Genomic DNA, 17,024 nt, shown 5'->3' with positions numbered 1-17,024 from the left:
ACACTCATCTCTTTGTTTCCAAACACACAAAGAGATTATGGATCACACAGGTTCTGTGCCCAAATTTTACCCAATATCAAGGCAGGGCTATTTTCATTGCTGGGGAAAACTGACAATCCATAATTCCCCAGTACTTTCCAAGTTAAACTGCTGTAAAAAAAACAACAACCTGTAGTTCCTCCCACAGTTTTTAGATACTGTAACAAGTCCTATTTCACTTTCACTTTCTAACCACATTTCTAATACTTTTTCCCACAAGTTTAATAGAAAAACAATGTAAAACCGCTGGAGTAAAAGCCTAAATTGATTGATTTAATTGATTCCTCACTAAGCCTCACCTTAAAATTGTCAATCCTACCTTAGAATCTTTTGCAGTCCTGCATTTTTATGAGGCAAACTTTGCTAATGTACACTCCAGTTCAAAAGTTTGGGGTCAGTAACATTTTTAAAATAATTTTTAAAGAAGTCTCTTATGCTCAATAAGGCTGCGATTATTTGATTAAAAAATGCACTATAAACAGTAATATTGTGAAATATTATTACAATTAGAATAACTGTTTTCTATTTTAATATTCTTTATAATGCAATTTAGTCCTGTAATGGCTAATGGAATCATTGTCACATAAATTATTTCAATAATCATTTCTGATTATTATCAAAGTTGAAAACAGTTGTGCTGGATTCTTTAATACATCTATTTAAAATAACATGTATTTTAAATAGATTTTTTTGTAATATTATGAATGTCTCAACTGTCACTTTTGATCAATTTAGATCAAAATATTTCGTTTAAATACACTAAATTTTTATTTAGTGATATTTTAATTAATAATAAAATTATTAATTACTATTAAAAAAACAACAACTTACTGACCCCAAACTTTTGAACGGTATTGTTAGTCTGTCAAGAATCTGTGTTTTTGTAGTATTACACAATATTTCATAATAATTATTTAAATATATGGTAAAATATTATAAATTGACACAAGGTACCCAGAGAGGATAAAAGTGGTATTTTTTTCTTTTACAAATCTCTGCAGTTGTATTGTAAATGACCATACAGTGTGTGACAAATTATATTAGATGTGTAATTTGTACATTAAAGTATTATAAAGGATGAAATAAGACTTACCATATATAATATTAATTAATGAATTTAGTTTCTGTATATGCGATCAACTGATTCAGGGCAATTTTTAACACCAGCCAAGTTTTAAAACCCAGTTTTTAACTAATCAAATATGTGTGAACTTCATACTGACATTGAAATGAGTTAGCTAGTGAAAAGGAGAGCAGTTGTGTAAAAATGATTATGTGGAGAGGACTGTGCAGTTAAGTAAAAGGACTTTGTGTTTTCTGTTCAGTGGCCAGGAATTTATGTGGTCTTTTAGGATTTACTTGGATCTGGGAACATTCTGCTGGAATGCATTTTTTTTTGTGGGAAAAAGTATCATTTAACTAGGACTTTGTCTGAGATGCCCATATATCAAAGTATGTTTTACAGAACTGATTGTCTACATTCAGCTGCAAAAGGATTTTAGTGCATGCACAATCTGTTACATCCATGTGTTTTAATGCTGAGAGAAAGCAGCCCTATATGAATAATCATTGATGTTGCCTGCTACTGTATGTTTCACTCAAAAATGCATTTGAGGGGAAAGGTCTCCTTGATGAAGATACTTACACATCTTCAAAGCCATTCAAGACAGCTTTACTAAACGAGGAGGTGTTTCCGTCTGACACACTTATATATTTCTATTCATCATACAGCTGCATGTTTTATAATCATGCACCATTTAGTGGAAGACTCTACGCTTTAGTTTACTTTCTCCGTCGCTCTCTTTCTTTTCTCTGCTCTCTCTCACTTTCTCATCTGGCTCTGGCCAGCCAGGCGATGAAACCGCTTCCCACACACTGTTCTCCTCCCACTCACACAGGCTCACACAGACACAGATGAGTCACATAGCCCCATTCTTCTTCTGTCTTTCCCGCTGCACCCCAGTGGGACTCCATTACTGCCCCTAACAGCCCCCACACACACACGTACATCGTCCGCATGTGTTGCCAGTCCAAGTTCACTGCGTATCTCTCCAAAAAAGTGCTATTCTCTCTAGCTCTTTCTTCTTCCGTCTTAAAAAAGACTTGCTCGTTTCTTCCAGTGCAAAGGGGGCCGAGAGTGTTATGCTTCAAAGGCACAGCGAGGTAACAAGCATCTCATTATGTTGTTAGTTCAGGCTGTGGGCCAGTGTGGGAGTGTGGGTGACATCAGCAGTATTGTCTCCCTCCATTCTCATCAGCTGGTCGTCCCTCTGTTGGTGACCACAGGCCACGGCAGTTAGTGACCTGAGAGGTAATGAGGTAAGACGTATAGAGGGTAGAAGGATGAGGTAAAGAAACAAGTCGTTCTGGTTTGAAGGTAGGGTAGGCAATTTTGGAGAGGCCAGCAATAGCAAGCCAGCTTTGAAAGCATAAGATCCCACCCCTCCTTCAGCCACGCCTCCCCCAAAACACATTTGGACTGAATGCAATGATTGGATGAACATTTTTTGGTCCTGAGACTTCCACTGAAGATATATGTACATTTTTAAATATTTGTACCAGTTCTGTTATTGATTGCAATCAGGATGTGAAGAGAGTTTAATCCAGTATAACAAAAAGTTTATGAAGAACATTGCCTACCTTACCTTTGAGGGCACGACTAGGACAGTAGAAGTCTGGCTTTGATGTAACAGAAGTTTTTTTTTTAAATATCCGAATGAAACAGCTTCTCGAACAAGAAAAATAATCTTGTACGGGAATTGATTTTGTCCACTGGGAATTGATTGTATCATTGTGGACAGGTTTTCCTGCCCTTGCATCCGGAAACAAGTCACCAGAGAAGAGAAGAAAGTTGCTGGAGGGAGGGAGAGTAAGTTAGTTTTTTTTTTTTTTAATTAATGATGCGCACAGATAAATCATTTATAATATATACCACAATATTCCATAAAAAATAAGAATTGTCAAATCTGATTTCATGGTGACTTTAAGCAATAAGACAAGAGCAAGAATGTTGTTGTTCAGAAAATTACAGCCATTCTGATATTCAGACCATTAGAATGATTATGATATTGCTTTTATATAACTGTAAACAATAATATCTAGAGGTTAATATTGAGTAACTCGTGTATGTCAAAATTTAGTCCAGATTATGAAGACGAGTCAAAATGTCGTGGCTGTGAATAACATAATTTCCCGTTAAAATTTGAGATGTTTATCGCATGCTAAAAGTGCTACATTCCATTAACATTCAAGGTGCGGTCACATTAGCGAAATTCCGGGCAAAACAGGTCAATTGTCAGGTGTTAAAGAAGTCACTTTCAAACCAAGCAATTTTCTTTTCAAGCGCTTTTGGGGTTATTTGGTCTGTTGAAATACCTTGTTGATGCTTTTACACTTTTAAATTTCCTTTTAATGTTCGTTGGTTGAAGGGTGAGTAGATTAATGTCATCTCATTGTGACACTTTTTTTTTTACGTATTGTGTTCATAGAGAGAGTGTTTCACTGATTGTTTACAGCTTAACGGAAGTTACACCCATAATTCTCGCAAAGCGTCATGTGGCGTAGGAATAAGGTGGAAAGTGTGTACTGATGATTTTAACATGTTATTTTTAATTGTCCCAATTTGCACTAGTGTAATTAGCTCATAGCTTAATGCTTGACCCTCAGCACCAGAGCCACTGTTACCTCTGCTAATGTCTGCAGGCACTGTGCTGTCGTGAGTCACGATAAAAGTGCTCTCTAAGTGAGTGTGATTGCTCTGGCTCTCTAAACCCAGTATGGACAGGAATTTTGGATGAGGCCCCTGGACGATATTTATAGAGACCCACAATAGAGGGAGCGATGCTCAAGTTGAGCCAAAAGTTGACATTGCTCTTGACCTTGCACACTTGACTTGTGAAGACTTTGCACCTGTGCTTTTTGGCATGGCTAAAAGACTTACTAATCTATTGTTGAGGACCATTAAAGGGTAGTTCCCTTTCGAGTGGAACTCAACGCCACGTCATGGCTTGATGCTATGGGAATGCTGAAGCATATACACACACCAATCAGCGTTTGGCTGAGCGTGATGACATAGCTACGTAGCGTAGTACTTGACTGAAACCATGTATAAATGGATGCCATGTCAGCGTGTAGCCAGCTTCTTTGTCTTCAGAAGCCATATGTGTGGGCCAAGCTAAACCTTGAGTGGCCTGATGAAAAGAGACGGGTCGCACGGTCCAGACTAGATGGCTGCTATTTGACATCTGTCCGAGAGCTACCTCACCGCTGCCAGCTACCTTTCTTCCCGGACCTTTTTTCCGGATTGAGGTTCTTTGAAGAATCCGTACTCAGCAGAAGTGCATACGCAGGTCACTTTGACATTCTCTACGGTGGTCGGTATGCACACGGGTATGCAGCGGTGCCGAGGTTGGAAGAGATGTTTACGGGCTATCTTTCCCCCTAAAACGCATCGTCGTGGAGGAAGCCTGTCTTATCCACCAAGCCTTGTAGGCCCTACAAGGCTTGGTGGACAAGGCAGGCTTCCTCCACGATGACCACAGTTGTAGGGCCACTTCACCCCTTGTGAGTAAGGCTTACACTGCAGCGGGTCAGGCTGGGGCGCCCTCTGCACACCATGGCGATTTTGCAGGCTTACCAGTTTGACCTGCTCAGAGAATTGGATTATGGCGAGGGTTAGCACCGGAGGGATCAGTCGGGATCTGCGCTATCAGTCGTTTCATGGCTGCTATGGTTGTTATGGTGTGGCATCTGTTGTAAACCTCACTGTGATCTAGGAAAGAGACAAGGCTTTCCTCCTGAATGTCTCAATCTCGCCTTCTGGTCTGTTCAACAGATACCATGAGGTCAAGAAGCAGTAGGTGGCGCTCAGAGAATTTATCCCTCACCATTTCCAGGAGTCGGCACCATCTACCAGCTGCTCCAGGCCAGGGCACAGTGATAGGAGAAAAGAACAGAAAGCCAGCATGGCGACCCGTGTCCCCCTGCCCTCATTCGCAAAGATAAGAGAGCCAGGAAGCGTGCTCAGGCACAGCCATCCCGGGGATGTTATTTCCTTTAAGATGGCAAAGAAAAAGTTCTGACAATCCTGGGCCCTGGCCCCTGAAGGTGTCTCCTCCTGGGGGAGGTCTGTGCACACCACAAAATTTTGTGCCCGACTTCCCCCCCCGCTCCTCGGCAGGCATTTACACTCACCCTGTTACTAACTGTGATTCGGAGGGTGGAGGCGCCCAACTGAATATTTGCCCCATCTTTTCTCAAGAGTGATTAAAAAATTTGGCCAGTTCGGTAGGTCCTTTTCAGTTTGCTAATTCGGCTGCTTCCGATTCTAGATATAAGGGGCCTGAACCGTACTCTTCAGAAATACAGGTTCAAGATTCTCACCCTGAAGCTAATCGTGTTGCAAATCCAGTTCGAAGACTGGTTTGTGATAGTAGATCTGAATGACGTATCGGGCTACGTGCTCTATGACTTGGATGGAGTGCGGTTCTCGATGGCCGTCCAGCCAATGGGTTTGAGGGGACCTTCATCTTCACTGGTACATAATTTTTCTAGAAACGAGGGCAGTGTTCATAAATCTGAAACATTTCCTTTCATTCCTGAGAGAGTATCATGTGTTATTCCACACAGGGTTTAAAAGGGGTTTAAAAGCTTTAAAAGGAGTTTCTGTTGGGAAACAGTCTCTAGTCTGGTGTCTCGGTTCTTGCACGGTGCCGATCACGAGTTCTGTTTTGAGACCTAGCATTGGTCCTGGGTGTGTTAGCAGAAGCAACATTTGAAGCTTTGTAGTAAGTTTAAGAGAAAATGATGACCATTATGTTGGCAAAACATTAGTTTCTCTGAAAAAAAAAAATGCAAAAGTTTTGTGAGCGAATGCAAAGTTATCAGGGGAACCCAAAAGTTTTGCGAGATAACTCAAAAGCCTTGAAACTATTTTTTCTCCCATCTCATGTTTTTTTATCATCATCATGTTCTTTTAGGGGCTCCGTACATGTCTTCCAAACTATACTGTACAGTTCTTTTCACTGTATAGTATTTTCGAGCTGCTCTTTGCAAGCGGCTGGAGTCTATGGATTTAAAGCAAGATTTCAGTGAATGGCAACTTTGTATGTGTGTGTTCCTCAAACAAATTTGACATCTTCATAAGACTTTGAATATGTCGCACAAGTATGTAGTGCATGTATGAAACATTTATGATGTTTTTTTTTTGTCCTTTTGGGAGTCCTTGGTCTCCATCCACTTTTATTTAGTGAAAGAGAGAAATTTGGATTTTCTGCTTAAAAGATGTTTCACTCTGGAAAGTAAGTCATACAGGGTTATAACAACATGAGGGCGTGTAAATGACAATTCTAAATGGGAAATTTCATTTTTGAGTTATTTAATCCTTTAGCATAAATGTTGGAATGCCAACATTATTTATACTACACATTTTCATGTTGTTGTATAATTTTTACAAATTTATTTAGAATCACATGCACATAATATCATAGTGCCAACAGCAACCTTGCATACATCTGCTTTCAATCTAAAAATTTAATGGAGGTATTACATATTTCAGTGTAAATACCTGCATTATTTAAATGGATGCATTCAATGACATCGCTATTCCATTATTCTCAGATATTCAGGAATGCTACGAAGTAACCCTGCAAATGAATGCAGCACAAAATGGAGTTAAAGAGAGCAGCTCTGTGGACACATGGGAGGTAAGAGCCCCAGAGAAAGGGCAGCTTTATTTTATTACATGCCATTATTTACTCTTCCCTATGTTGTTCCAAACCCTTATATCCCTGTTATCATAAACAAATCTGACCTGTCTAGTTCTCGATCCAGTCAAAGCAGTTAACAGCTCACAGCAGGTGAAGATTATCACTGAATATTTTAAAGTTAGCCTGTTATTTGCTCAACGCTATCATGTGGTTTAAGCAATGTAGCACAAGAGTCATACGGGCCATTTTTATGATACTTTTATGGTGCATTTACATATTGACACCAATACTTTTTTCTGTCCCCAATAACATACTAATAACACACCAATGATTAGCTGAGAAGAAAGGGTTTAGAAAAGCTGAGGTTTAGAAAAAACTGAAGGGAAGATTACAGAGAAATACTGAACAAAAAATAGAAAAAAGAGAGGCGAAATGAAAGAGAGAGTGTGTGGAAGTTACAGACGCTACAGAACATTAGTCATATCTAGAAAGCACTGCAGTGATAACACCAAGTGCTCCTCGTGGGCTGTGTGATGATGTCACCAGGACCTTTCGTTACAAGTGTCTGCAATCACGTGACCATGCAAAGTATTTATAGGGAAAGTACAAAAAATAACCTCAACTTCTGTCTGGATTCTGTTAAAAGCAACTGCAGTGAGGGAGGATCACTCTGTGGTCTCTCTGAGGGTACACACAAACATACACTCGGGTTGACTAAAATAGTCTCTATTCGTCCAGTACAGCAGTGCCCTGTGACTGATGTTTTAAAAGATGATAGAATGAAGTTTTCCATTCCCTACATGGTTTCAGATGATCCAAAATTGGGGTGAATTTTTGTCTGATTTCTTTTTTTTGGTGTTGCAAACAGCTTTACAAACACTCTTTGCTGGTGAGCCGCACCATCTGTAACTACTCTGGACCATAAAGGAAACTTGTACAGGTCTAAACGGTCTATTTGCATTTTCTATAGCTTCTTTTAAGTGTACAGTTTTTAGTGATTGATGATCATAGACAATTAGGGTTGAATATCAGGGTAAAATATTTAACAGTACATCCAAAATATAGTTTTATACCTTGAAATAGCTAAAACCAGTGTTTGAAAAACAGAAAAAAGTCTGAACTCTGTAAAATCTAGAATGTGCTCTAAAGATGTCAGTAATCACACGATCGCACTGAATGGATAGTACAGATGACAGAGAGAGAAAAAAAGATTTACTTAATCAGTATTTTTGTCGTTTTCCCGGTAAAAACACCTAAACATCTCATAAAAGAAGATATAGAATATATTTTTATTTTTAAAATTTTTTTGCTTGCTTTTTGATTTCTTGGTCTTGGATGTTTAGGAATGTTCACAAAAAGAGATTGAAAACTAGTTTGACATCATTATGACTTGGTATCTCATCATTTTTTTTGATTTATGTAAACCACTTTTTATGTGATTTTGCATCCATTTTGACACTTTAAAGCTTCAACCCCAGTTCATATTAATTCATTGGAAAAGAGCATGGAAACCATTCTCCTTTTGTCTTTGCAGAAGTTTGATCATTAAAAAATATAAAATTATATATTAATATATATATAAATTTTGGTCCATATTAAGATGATAGCATCACACAGTTGCTGCACATTTGTCAGCTGCACATCCATGATGCGAATCTCCCATTCCACTACATCCCAAGGATGCTCTACTGGATTGAGATCTGTTGACTGTGGAGGCCATTTAAGTATAGTGAACTCATTGTCATGTTCAAGAAACCGGTTTGAGATGATTTGAGCTTTGTGACATGGTGTGTTATCCTGCTGGAAGTAGCCATCAGAAGATGTGTTCACTGTGCCCATAAAGAGATGGACATGGTCAGCAACAATACTCAGGTACTGTAGGCTGTGGTGTTTAAACAACGCTCAATTGGTACTAAGGGGCCCAAAGTGTGCCAAGAAAATATCCCCCACACCATTACACCAACAGCAGCAGCCTGAACCTTTCAATTTGTTTACGCCACATTCTGACCCTATACCACTTGAATGTTGCTGCAGAAATCGAGGCTCATCAGACCAGGCAACATTTTTCCAATCTTCTATTGTCCACTTTTTGGTGAGCCTGTGCGAATTATAACCTCAGTTTCCTCTTCTTAGCTGACAGTAGTGGCACCCGGTGTGTCTTCTGCTGCTGTAGCACGTCTGCTTCAAGGTTTGACGTGTTGTGTGTTCAGAGATGCTCTTCTGCTGGCATTGGTTGTAACGGGAGGTTATTTTCTGTCTGCTCCAACCAGTCTGGCCATTCTCCTCTGACCTTTGGCATCAACAAGGCATTTTTGGCCACAGAACTAGCGATAACTGGCTATTTTCTGGGAATTTTTTTTTTTTTAACCATTCTCTGTAAACCCTAGAGATGGTTGTGCATGAAAATCCCAGTAGATTAGCAGTTTCTGAAATACTCAGACCAGCCCGCCTGGCACCAACAACCATGCCACATTCAAAGTCACTTAAATCACCTTTCCTCCCCATTCTGATGCTCAGTTTGAACTTCAACAGATCATCTTGACTACATGCTTAAATGCATTTAGTTGCTGCCGTGTGATTGCCTGATTAGACATGTGCATTAACGAGCAGTTAAACAGGTGTACCTGGTGTGTGTGTGTGTGTGTGTATATATATATATATATATATATATAGACCCTTTCCAAAAAATTAGAATATCATGGAAAAGTTTATTTATTTCCATAATTCCATTCAAAACATCAAACTTCCATAGATTAAAGATTCAGGGCCCACAACTTAAACGATTTCAAGTATTTAGTTATTTATTTGTACATAATTTGGGCTTCCAGCTCATAAAACCCACGAAAACAGGATTTCAAAAAATTAGAATATTACATGAAATCACACAGTAATTACACAGTAATACCATGGTCATTGAACCAGGTTTTGGTTATTTTGGCAGTGTGGGCAGGTGCAAATCCTGCTGGAAAATGAAGTCAGCATCTCCATAAAGCTTGTCTGCTGAAGGAAGCATGAAGTGCTCTGGAAATGTCCTGGTAGACGGCTGCGTTGAGTGGACAGCACAGTGGACCAACACCAGCCGATGACATGGCTCCCCAAACCAACACAGACTGTGGAAACTTCACACTGGACTTCAAGCATCTTGGATTGTGTGCCTCTCCATTCTTCCTCCAGACTCTGGGACCTTGGTTTCCAAATGAGATGCAAAATTTGGACTTTGGTCCACTGTGCTTTATTAAATCCAGAGTCAACGCAGCCGTCTACCAGGACATTTCCAGAGCACTTCATGCTTCCTTCATTCTCCAGCAGGATTTGCACCTGCCCACACTGCCAAAATAACCAAAACCTGGTTCAATGACCATGGTATTGCTGTGTAATTACTGTGTGATTTCATGTAATATTCTAATTTTTTGAAATCCTGTTTTTGTGGGTTTTATGAGCTGGAAGCCCAAATTATGTACAAATAAATAACTAAATACTTGAAATCGTTTAAGTTGTGGGCCCTGAATCTATAATCTATGGAAGTTTGACATTTTAAATGGAATTATGGAAATAAATAAATTTTTCCATGATATTCTAATTTTTTGGAAAGGGTCTGTATGTATGTATATATATATATATATATATATATATATATATATATATATATATATATATATATATATATATATATATATATATATATATAATATTATTATTATTATAATTAGCATTTTTATAATTTAAATGTTATATATTTATTTAGGTTGTAAATTGGTGATGGTAGATGCTCAGGAAAAAGCCAAGCAATGATTGATCATTTTAAAAATTTTGATTGAGGCAAAACACATTAACTAAACAAATGAATAGTGGACATTCAGACAATCTCTGTGAGTATAATCTGTTCAATTTCAAATCCTCAACTGGCAGTTTCCAGAAGCATCATACTATTGTGACACATGTTCCACAAAATTACTGCAGGGGTCACTATATGATGTGTGGTGGAGAGCATCACAGGCCTCAGTGTGAGTGTGTGTCCAGGCACAGCCCTGTTCTCTGGTTCTTTGAGAGTGAGCGAGGCTGGTTCTGAGGGAATGTCCAGCTCAGGCTTCATTAGCATTCATAGCGTGCGGTCACCTGAGAGACGTTAAATGAAATGAGTCTGCAAATTTCCCGATTTGGTGCAGAAGGAAGGAAAAAAAGACCCTGGAATAATTTAAAGCAATCATTACAAAGCCTTTGTGTTAAACAGCAAGTGTGTCTTGCTTTTCATTTTTTATATTAGCTACAGTTACAGTCAGTAATATAACAATGTTACATAATTTGGTGTCAGTTTTATATAGTGAATATTGGCTAAACTGTTTAGTTAAATGTATCAAGCTGTACATAATCCAGCCCCAGTATATATTGCGAGCAGTATGTCATGTGTCAGCAGTGATTCAATGGCACTGGACACCAGCAGCGCCTCCATGTTCCTCTCTGGGTTTGAGACTGCAGCAATCCTGCATGTTTTCAGCTGCAGTGTCCATCTCGTAGCTGAGCTGATGATAATATGACGGCAGACCCGGGGCTTGGCAACCATTTTTCAATTCAGTTCAGGGTTGTCCAATGAAGGCAATGATAAAAACGGTAAATTTGCTTTGTGTTTTGTTGTATGTTGCCTGATAGCAGATTTTTTAAAAAGGATTTTAGATGTGACTTTGTTTGTGCTTTTATTTGCGTCAACTTAAATGGGTGTGGCTTGGCCTAATGCTGTAAACCTGCATGCCTCTGTGTGTTTGTGATTATATGAACACACATTGCTACAGTATGAGAGTCAGAATAGGACAGATCCTAAAAGAACATTCTAGAGTTCAGTTTGTTACCATTTTGGAAGGGAAAGTGAGAGTCTTTGTTCCGTCTGCTGTCATGGCCTTTTCCAAAGGCTGCCCTCTGCTGCCTGTGGCCTGTGACTGCGGCATACATTATGATAAACAGGTAGGAACTAATCTTATCAAGTTCTGGCCCTGGTTGTGTGTCTTTTGGTCTAAAATGCTATATAATGACAGTATATCCCTGACAGATTTTATAGTTGTGGTTGTGGATAATGGTCAAAAAGTAGGCTATGTTTTAGTGCATGTTTTTGTTTCAGTATGTTTGGTGTCACTTGTTTTCTCTTTTATTATAATATAGATGTCTGTGTCCATATAAACCATCTTGCAAATGGTGATGCTAGCCTGTCTGCACTATTCTCTGTTAAATTGCTATATTTGTATTCAGAACCACTAGGTTTGACTAAATTGAACCCCTACTTCAATTTATTTATTTATTTAAAATTTGGTCTATCTGTGCAATCTACTGATTCTGTGTGATTTGTACTTGCAGACTTCGGGTGAAGAGGGTGTGTCACGTGTGCGTGTGACCAGCAGGAGGAGCTCTCAGAAGGTGGAGAGAGTGGCTGGACTAGTAAGCCGATCCCATGTGGAGGCACCAAAGGTTAGTGGTTGCTGAATCAGGAATACTACTTTTTACAAAAATAGAAGATTTATAACGCATAACATGTTACATGAGCTCTAAACTGGCATAGGTTTTTGTATAGGCATAGGTAGATTTGTTTATACTTTGATGTCTAGTACATCTCATGTGTCAGTGCTCAGCAATTATCAATTAAGGACGGCCTGATGGTTTATGAACAGTGTGAGAAAGTTTCAGCCTGTTGGCGATACTGTCAGTTGTTCACACACAACACTTTCCGCTGCCTGATTTTTAACCGGTTGTCTATGTAAACAGACTAGAAGGACATACTTTACTGTTCTGTCACATCTCTATTTTCAGTGTGTTTCACATGAATGCTGCATTTTTTTTAGATGTCGTCTGAAGTTAAATGAATGGAAAAGCAACACAGTGGATTGAAAAAAACATGTTTTGTGTGAACGACCTACCATGTGTTGTTATGCCTTGGAAACTTATAAAATGTAGTTTTGTGTAATCTACTGAACATTGTTGTGGCAGATTCTGCTGATTTAGAATAAATGTTCATTGTGACAAAATTACATTATCTTGCTGATTAAAAAAGAATGAGAATGGGCTGGAAAATCATAAACAAATGACCGTATGCCACCATTTTCCAGTGTTTGGATTTAAAGCAGTCACTGCGTTAAGTTATAGTATCATAATTTCCAGATTTTTATATTTTATTTTATTTTTATAAAGAAAAGTGGTAACACTTTACAGTAAGGTTTCATTTGTTGACATTAGTTAATGTGTTAATTAACTTAAACTAACTATTGGCAATGCATTTGTTACTGTATTGGTTAATCTTTTTTAACGTTAGTTATTGATTATTCATGTTTCTTCACAGTGCATTAATTAATGTTAACAAATTCAACTTGTGATTTTAATAATGTATCAGTAAATTTTGGAATTAACATTAGCAAAGATTAATAAATGCTGTAGAAGTGCAGTTAATTATTAGTTCATGTTAACTAAAGTAGTTAACTAATTTTAAACATTATTGTGAAGTGTTACCGAAAAAGTTTATGAAAAGTATAAAATAAAATTCCCTCTAACTTATTAAAACATTGTTAAGAGCAAAATTTGGGCCTCTGAAAATATCAAGATGGCAAATTACATCTTTATTGTTGGGCTCAGTGGTGTGCAATTTAATATGAATATGATGCAATCATAAAACACATTTCCATTGGTTAGATTTTGACCACAAGCTAATTTCGAAATGTTTTTCATGATGCATATTCATATTAGTGAATACACATGGATGGTTGCAGTGCAGTTGTGTCAACATGTAGATTGTAGCCAGGCAGCAGTGAAATCAGCCATGATGACACTGTCATCACACAGTTTTCCAGAAATACTCACAACAATCGTGTTCTACTATCATGGCAGCTCTCATTTTCATGTCCTCCCAATCACAGCACCCCCGGCGGCATGTGGCGGCACAGTGCCTGCGGGCACTAGCGTTTCAGATGAGCGGAGATCTAGTGTGAGGGATGGGGGTGTGAGGTGGAGATGGCCGTGTGGGTGTGGTTTTGGGTCGTGGCTGAAGAGCGTGGGACAGAACAGAGAGCCTCCATTGTCTACATCAAAGCGCAGGCTCTCTGCAAGGCAGCAGCGTTCTGTTGACAGCAGGGCTGGCTGATGCTGAGCTGAATGTGGTGTCGTGTCTTCCACACATTAGGAGGGGTATGAGGTGGAAGGGAGGGATGAAGAGAGAGCTGCAGAGGGAAAGCGAGTGGGGGAGGATGGGGGGAGCGAGGCGAGGCGAGGCGAGGCGAGGGCCGGTGCAGTGCAACACAGTTAGAGCTGGAACGGACACCTAGAGCTCAGCCTCCCGCATGTTGCCATGGAAACCAAATTCCTCCCCCTACTTGCATCCCTACAGACTGGCTGCCTCTCTCGCTCCTGCTCTCTCTGTCGCTGTTTTCCTGTCTCTGTTGCATCTTTCTGCATCTTTCATATGCGTTTGGCCACATAACATGGCAAAAATGTGTGTTTTTGCATCCGACAGGGTGTTTATGCAACGCTTGAGAAGAATGAATACGAGAGAATGCATAATTAACAATGCAAAATGTGTATTTGACAACACAAAGGAATCTCTCTCTGCATTCAGAACCCTCTCTATGATCATGTTTTCTCATTCCCAGTTGTTCATCAGCAAACATTTTTTGAGTTACCCTCCCCCAGAGTCATTTTCAGTCCAGTCATATCTTTCTCATGGTTGCATTCCCTCTTTACTTTTTACTTTGCTCTGTTTGCCTCTTTTGTTCTCTGTTTATTCTGCTCTCTGGGCCCAATGCACGATTATTTTACTCATTCCTCTTCTTAACACCTACAACACCTCACCACGTACACAATGCAGCTAAATATGGATGTCACTCATCTTCTGAGTGCTTAAATCTGTTTTGTACACATAGGCCTACAGCTTGTTTAGGTGAGTGACAACCATTTTTTACAACCAAATTTACTTCAACAAAGTAGTGGGATCCAAACTGAACAACAAGTTGCTGATGACATATTTAAAAAAGCAGAGCACTAAATATAGTTATGCATACCACACACCGTTCGGTTAAACAAAAGTGACAAATACACTCACTACTGTAAACAAAAAATCATTCAAATTTGCTGTTGGTTAAGTAAGATTTGCCAAATTAATGAATTGCTCAATTTGACATTACATAATGATTTGTTAATTGTGATAAGGCTTTCAGGTGCGTTATGCAAGTTGCCATCTTTATTTACTGTAGTCACTGTCACTAGGACTGCACGATTTGTGAGAAAAAAAATCTAACTGCAATGTTTCTAATAAAAAAATAATAATAAAAAAAAAAGTCATTATATCAATATGACTATAAAATAATAATAATATGCAATGACAGTGGAGGATTTAAGTTGTTGTTTTGTTTACGTGTATACTGCAGTCGGCTTTCGTATTGTTGTTAATTTTGTGATTAAAACTTTACATTCAGTGTTTGCATGTTCCCCCCTCCTTCTTCCCTGAGCCTTGGACTTTGAGAAATGCATGCTATAAAGCCGCCTTTCCGCTACACACGACGTTCGGATATGACTGTCGGAATTCTTCCCCCTAGTGGCAGTCGTAATGAACTTTCAGTATGATCTTGCGTGGCAACATGGGTAAACTGTCGCTGTTTCGTAAATCTTCCCTGTTACGGTGCATCTCTTTCACTAAACGGTAATACTCGAGTTAATGTTTTGCCCACATTGACTTTTCCAGTAAAGGAATGTAAAAGCAAGAGCCTTTATCCTCCAACTTTCACCATGGTGGAATGATTAAATGAATGCAAACAAACAGCTATGCTAATAGGACAAATAACCGGCAATAATTTTAGGGAAAATACGGTGCCACACATGATTAAAAAATATAAATATTAAATTAATAATGGATTACTTATCAATAACCATGCATTTTTAAAGGTTTTTAAGTGTATCAAGTGTTTCTGATAAAGTTAAACAAAAAGTATTAATAATTCTCACTGATTTTCTCATCTGATTTAAATACATTGTTATACATCACATCCGGTCGGCGTGTCGCAAAATGAATGACTTCCGGTCCATCGGCTGTCGTTTGTCCTGTGCAGTGGAAAGGCGGCTTGAGTGAGCCAAACTCAGAGCACATGTAGAGATGAGTTCATGTGGATCAGCATTTACAGTCAACTGATCCACTTTGAGATATCGAAAACACTGGATCGTGAGCTGCTTGCATGTAAAAGAACACAGTGCTGCTCTTCATTCTGAAACATGCAGCGCATATATTTATTTAATTGAAACGCAGCGTTTGCAATGTGACCTTTGGACTAAGCCATATCATGATATTGCGATTAATTGTGCAGCCCTAACTGTCGCTATAGTTGCAACCATTAATCACATCTATTTTGAGCATAGAAAAGGTGCTTGACTTCACTTTGTATTATTCGTTCATACAGATATTATTCGATCTGTTCCTATTGTGTGAACAGTACAATTCAGCATGGTTGTCAATCCCAAACACTGCCTCGGTGAACGTAGCCTCGGAGTATGATAATTTAGGGGATTTGTTCAATGCGGCTATCACTCTCGCACCTTGCAGTGTGCACGTGGCCCTTATCAGACCCTCTCTTCTCTTCAAGACCTCTCAGTTCTCCAGTCATTCCGCAAGCATCTCATATTCCCTTTCTCTCTTTTCCTCTCTCTCTTTCTCTCATTTCCCTTATCATTACACTGTCAGTCGGATGTGCGGTGTTTGGTGCAGCAGCTGTTTTCTGTCACCAGGCCTATTAATAGGAGTCACAGCCTTCACAGGCACTTTAGTTTATTGTGTCAGTGTGAAGGAGCAACGACTCAATGAGTTACGAGCGTTTAGGTGAGAACCCAAAACCGTTTCTTGGCCTTGCAGCGGTGTTACGAATGACTAGTCTCTATAGCCATGCACATGCATTGTGAGCTGAAATCTATAGTGGTTGCATGTATGTCATGCACTAATAATTATTGGATCATGTTTATGTTGCTTACTAAAAAAAGAAATTCTCCTGACTATAATCACTGTCTTTCAAAGGCTGCTCTGCACCTGTTTCATACAGCGATTCTCTGTGGTTCATTCAAAGGAAACCTTCAAGAATGTAACTGCCCCTTTAAGACTGCCTGTGTCTCATCTCACCTTATTTGGACATACATCCTGTCAGGTGACAAGAGTGCAGTCACATGGGCTGCTATGAGAATGCACAGAAATTCCAGAAATATTCTATAGATACCTTCGATGTGAGAGAATATGTGGGGGTTGTGAGGCCAGCTGGGGGGGTTTATATAATG

General features: G+C 39.0%; 1 protein-coding gene across 1 annotated transcript in view; it reads left to right on the top strand.

Annotated features, from left to right (window-relative positions):
- Positions 1 to 17,024, top strand: part of dlg3 (discs, large homolog 3) — a 94,214-nt gene that overhangs the window by 4,132 nt on the left and 73,058 nt on the right. The window contains exons 3-4 of the mRNA XM_079891845.1: positions 6,658 to 6,743; positions 12,090 to 12,200. Coding sequence (XP_079747971.1) covers positions 6,658 to 6,743; positions 12,090 to 12,200 — 197 coding nt within the window. The remainder of the gene's footprint in view (positions 1 to 6,657; positions 6,744 to 12,089; positions 12,201 to 17,024) is intronic.

Source organism: Squalius cephalus (assembly GCF_949319135.1).
Source record: "Squalius cephalus genome assembly, chromosome: 14".
Classification (NCBI taxonomy): domain Eukaryota; kingdom Metazoa; phylum Chordata; class Actinopteri; order Cypriniformes; family Leuciscidae; genus Squalius; species Squalius cephalus.
The sequence above is the reverse complement of the archived record's forward strand: the minus strand, read 5'-3'. Positions and strand labels throughout refer to the sequence as shown.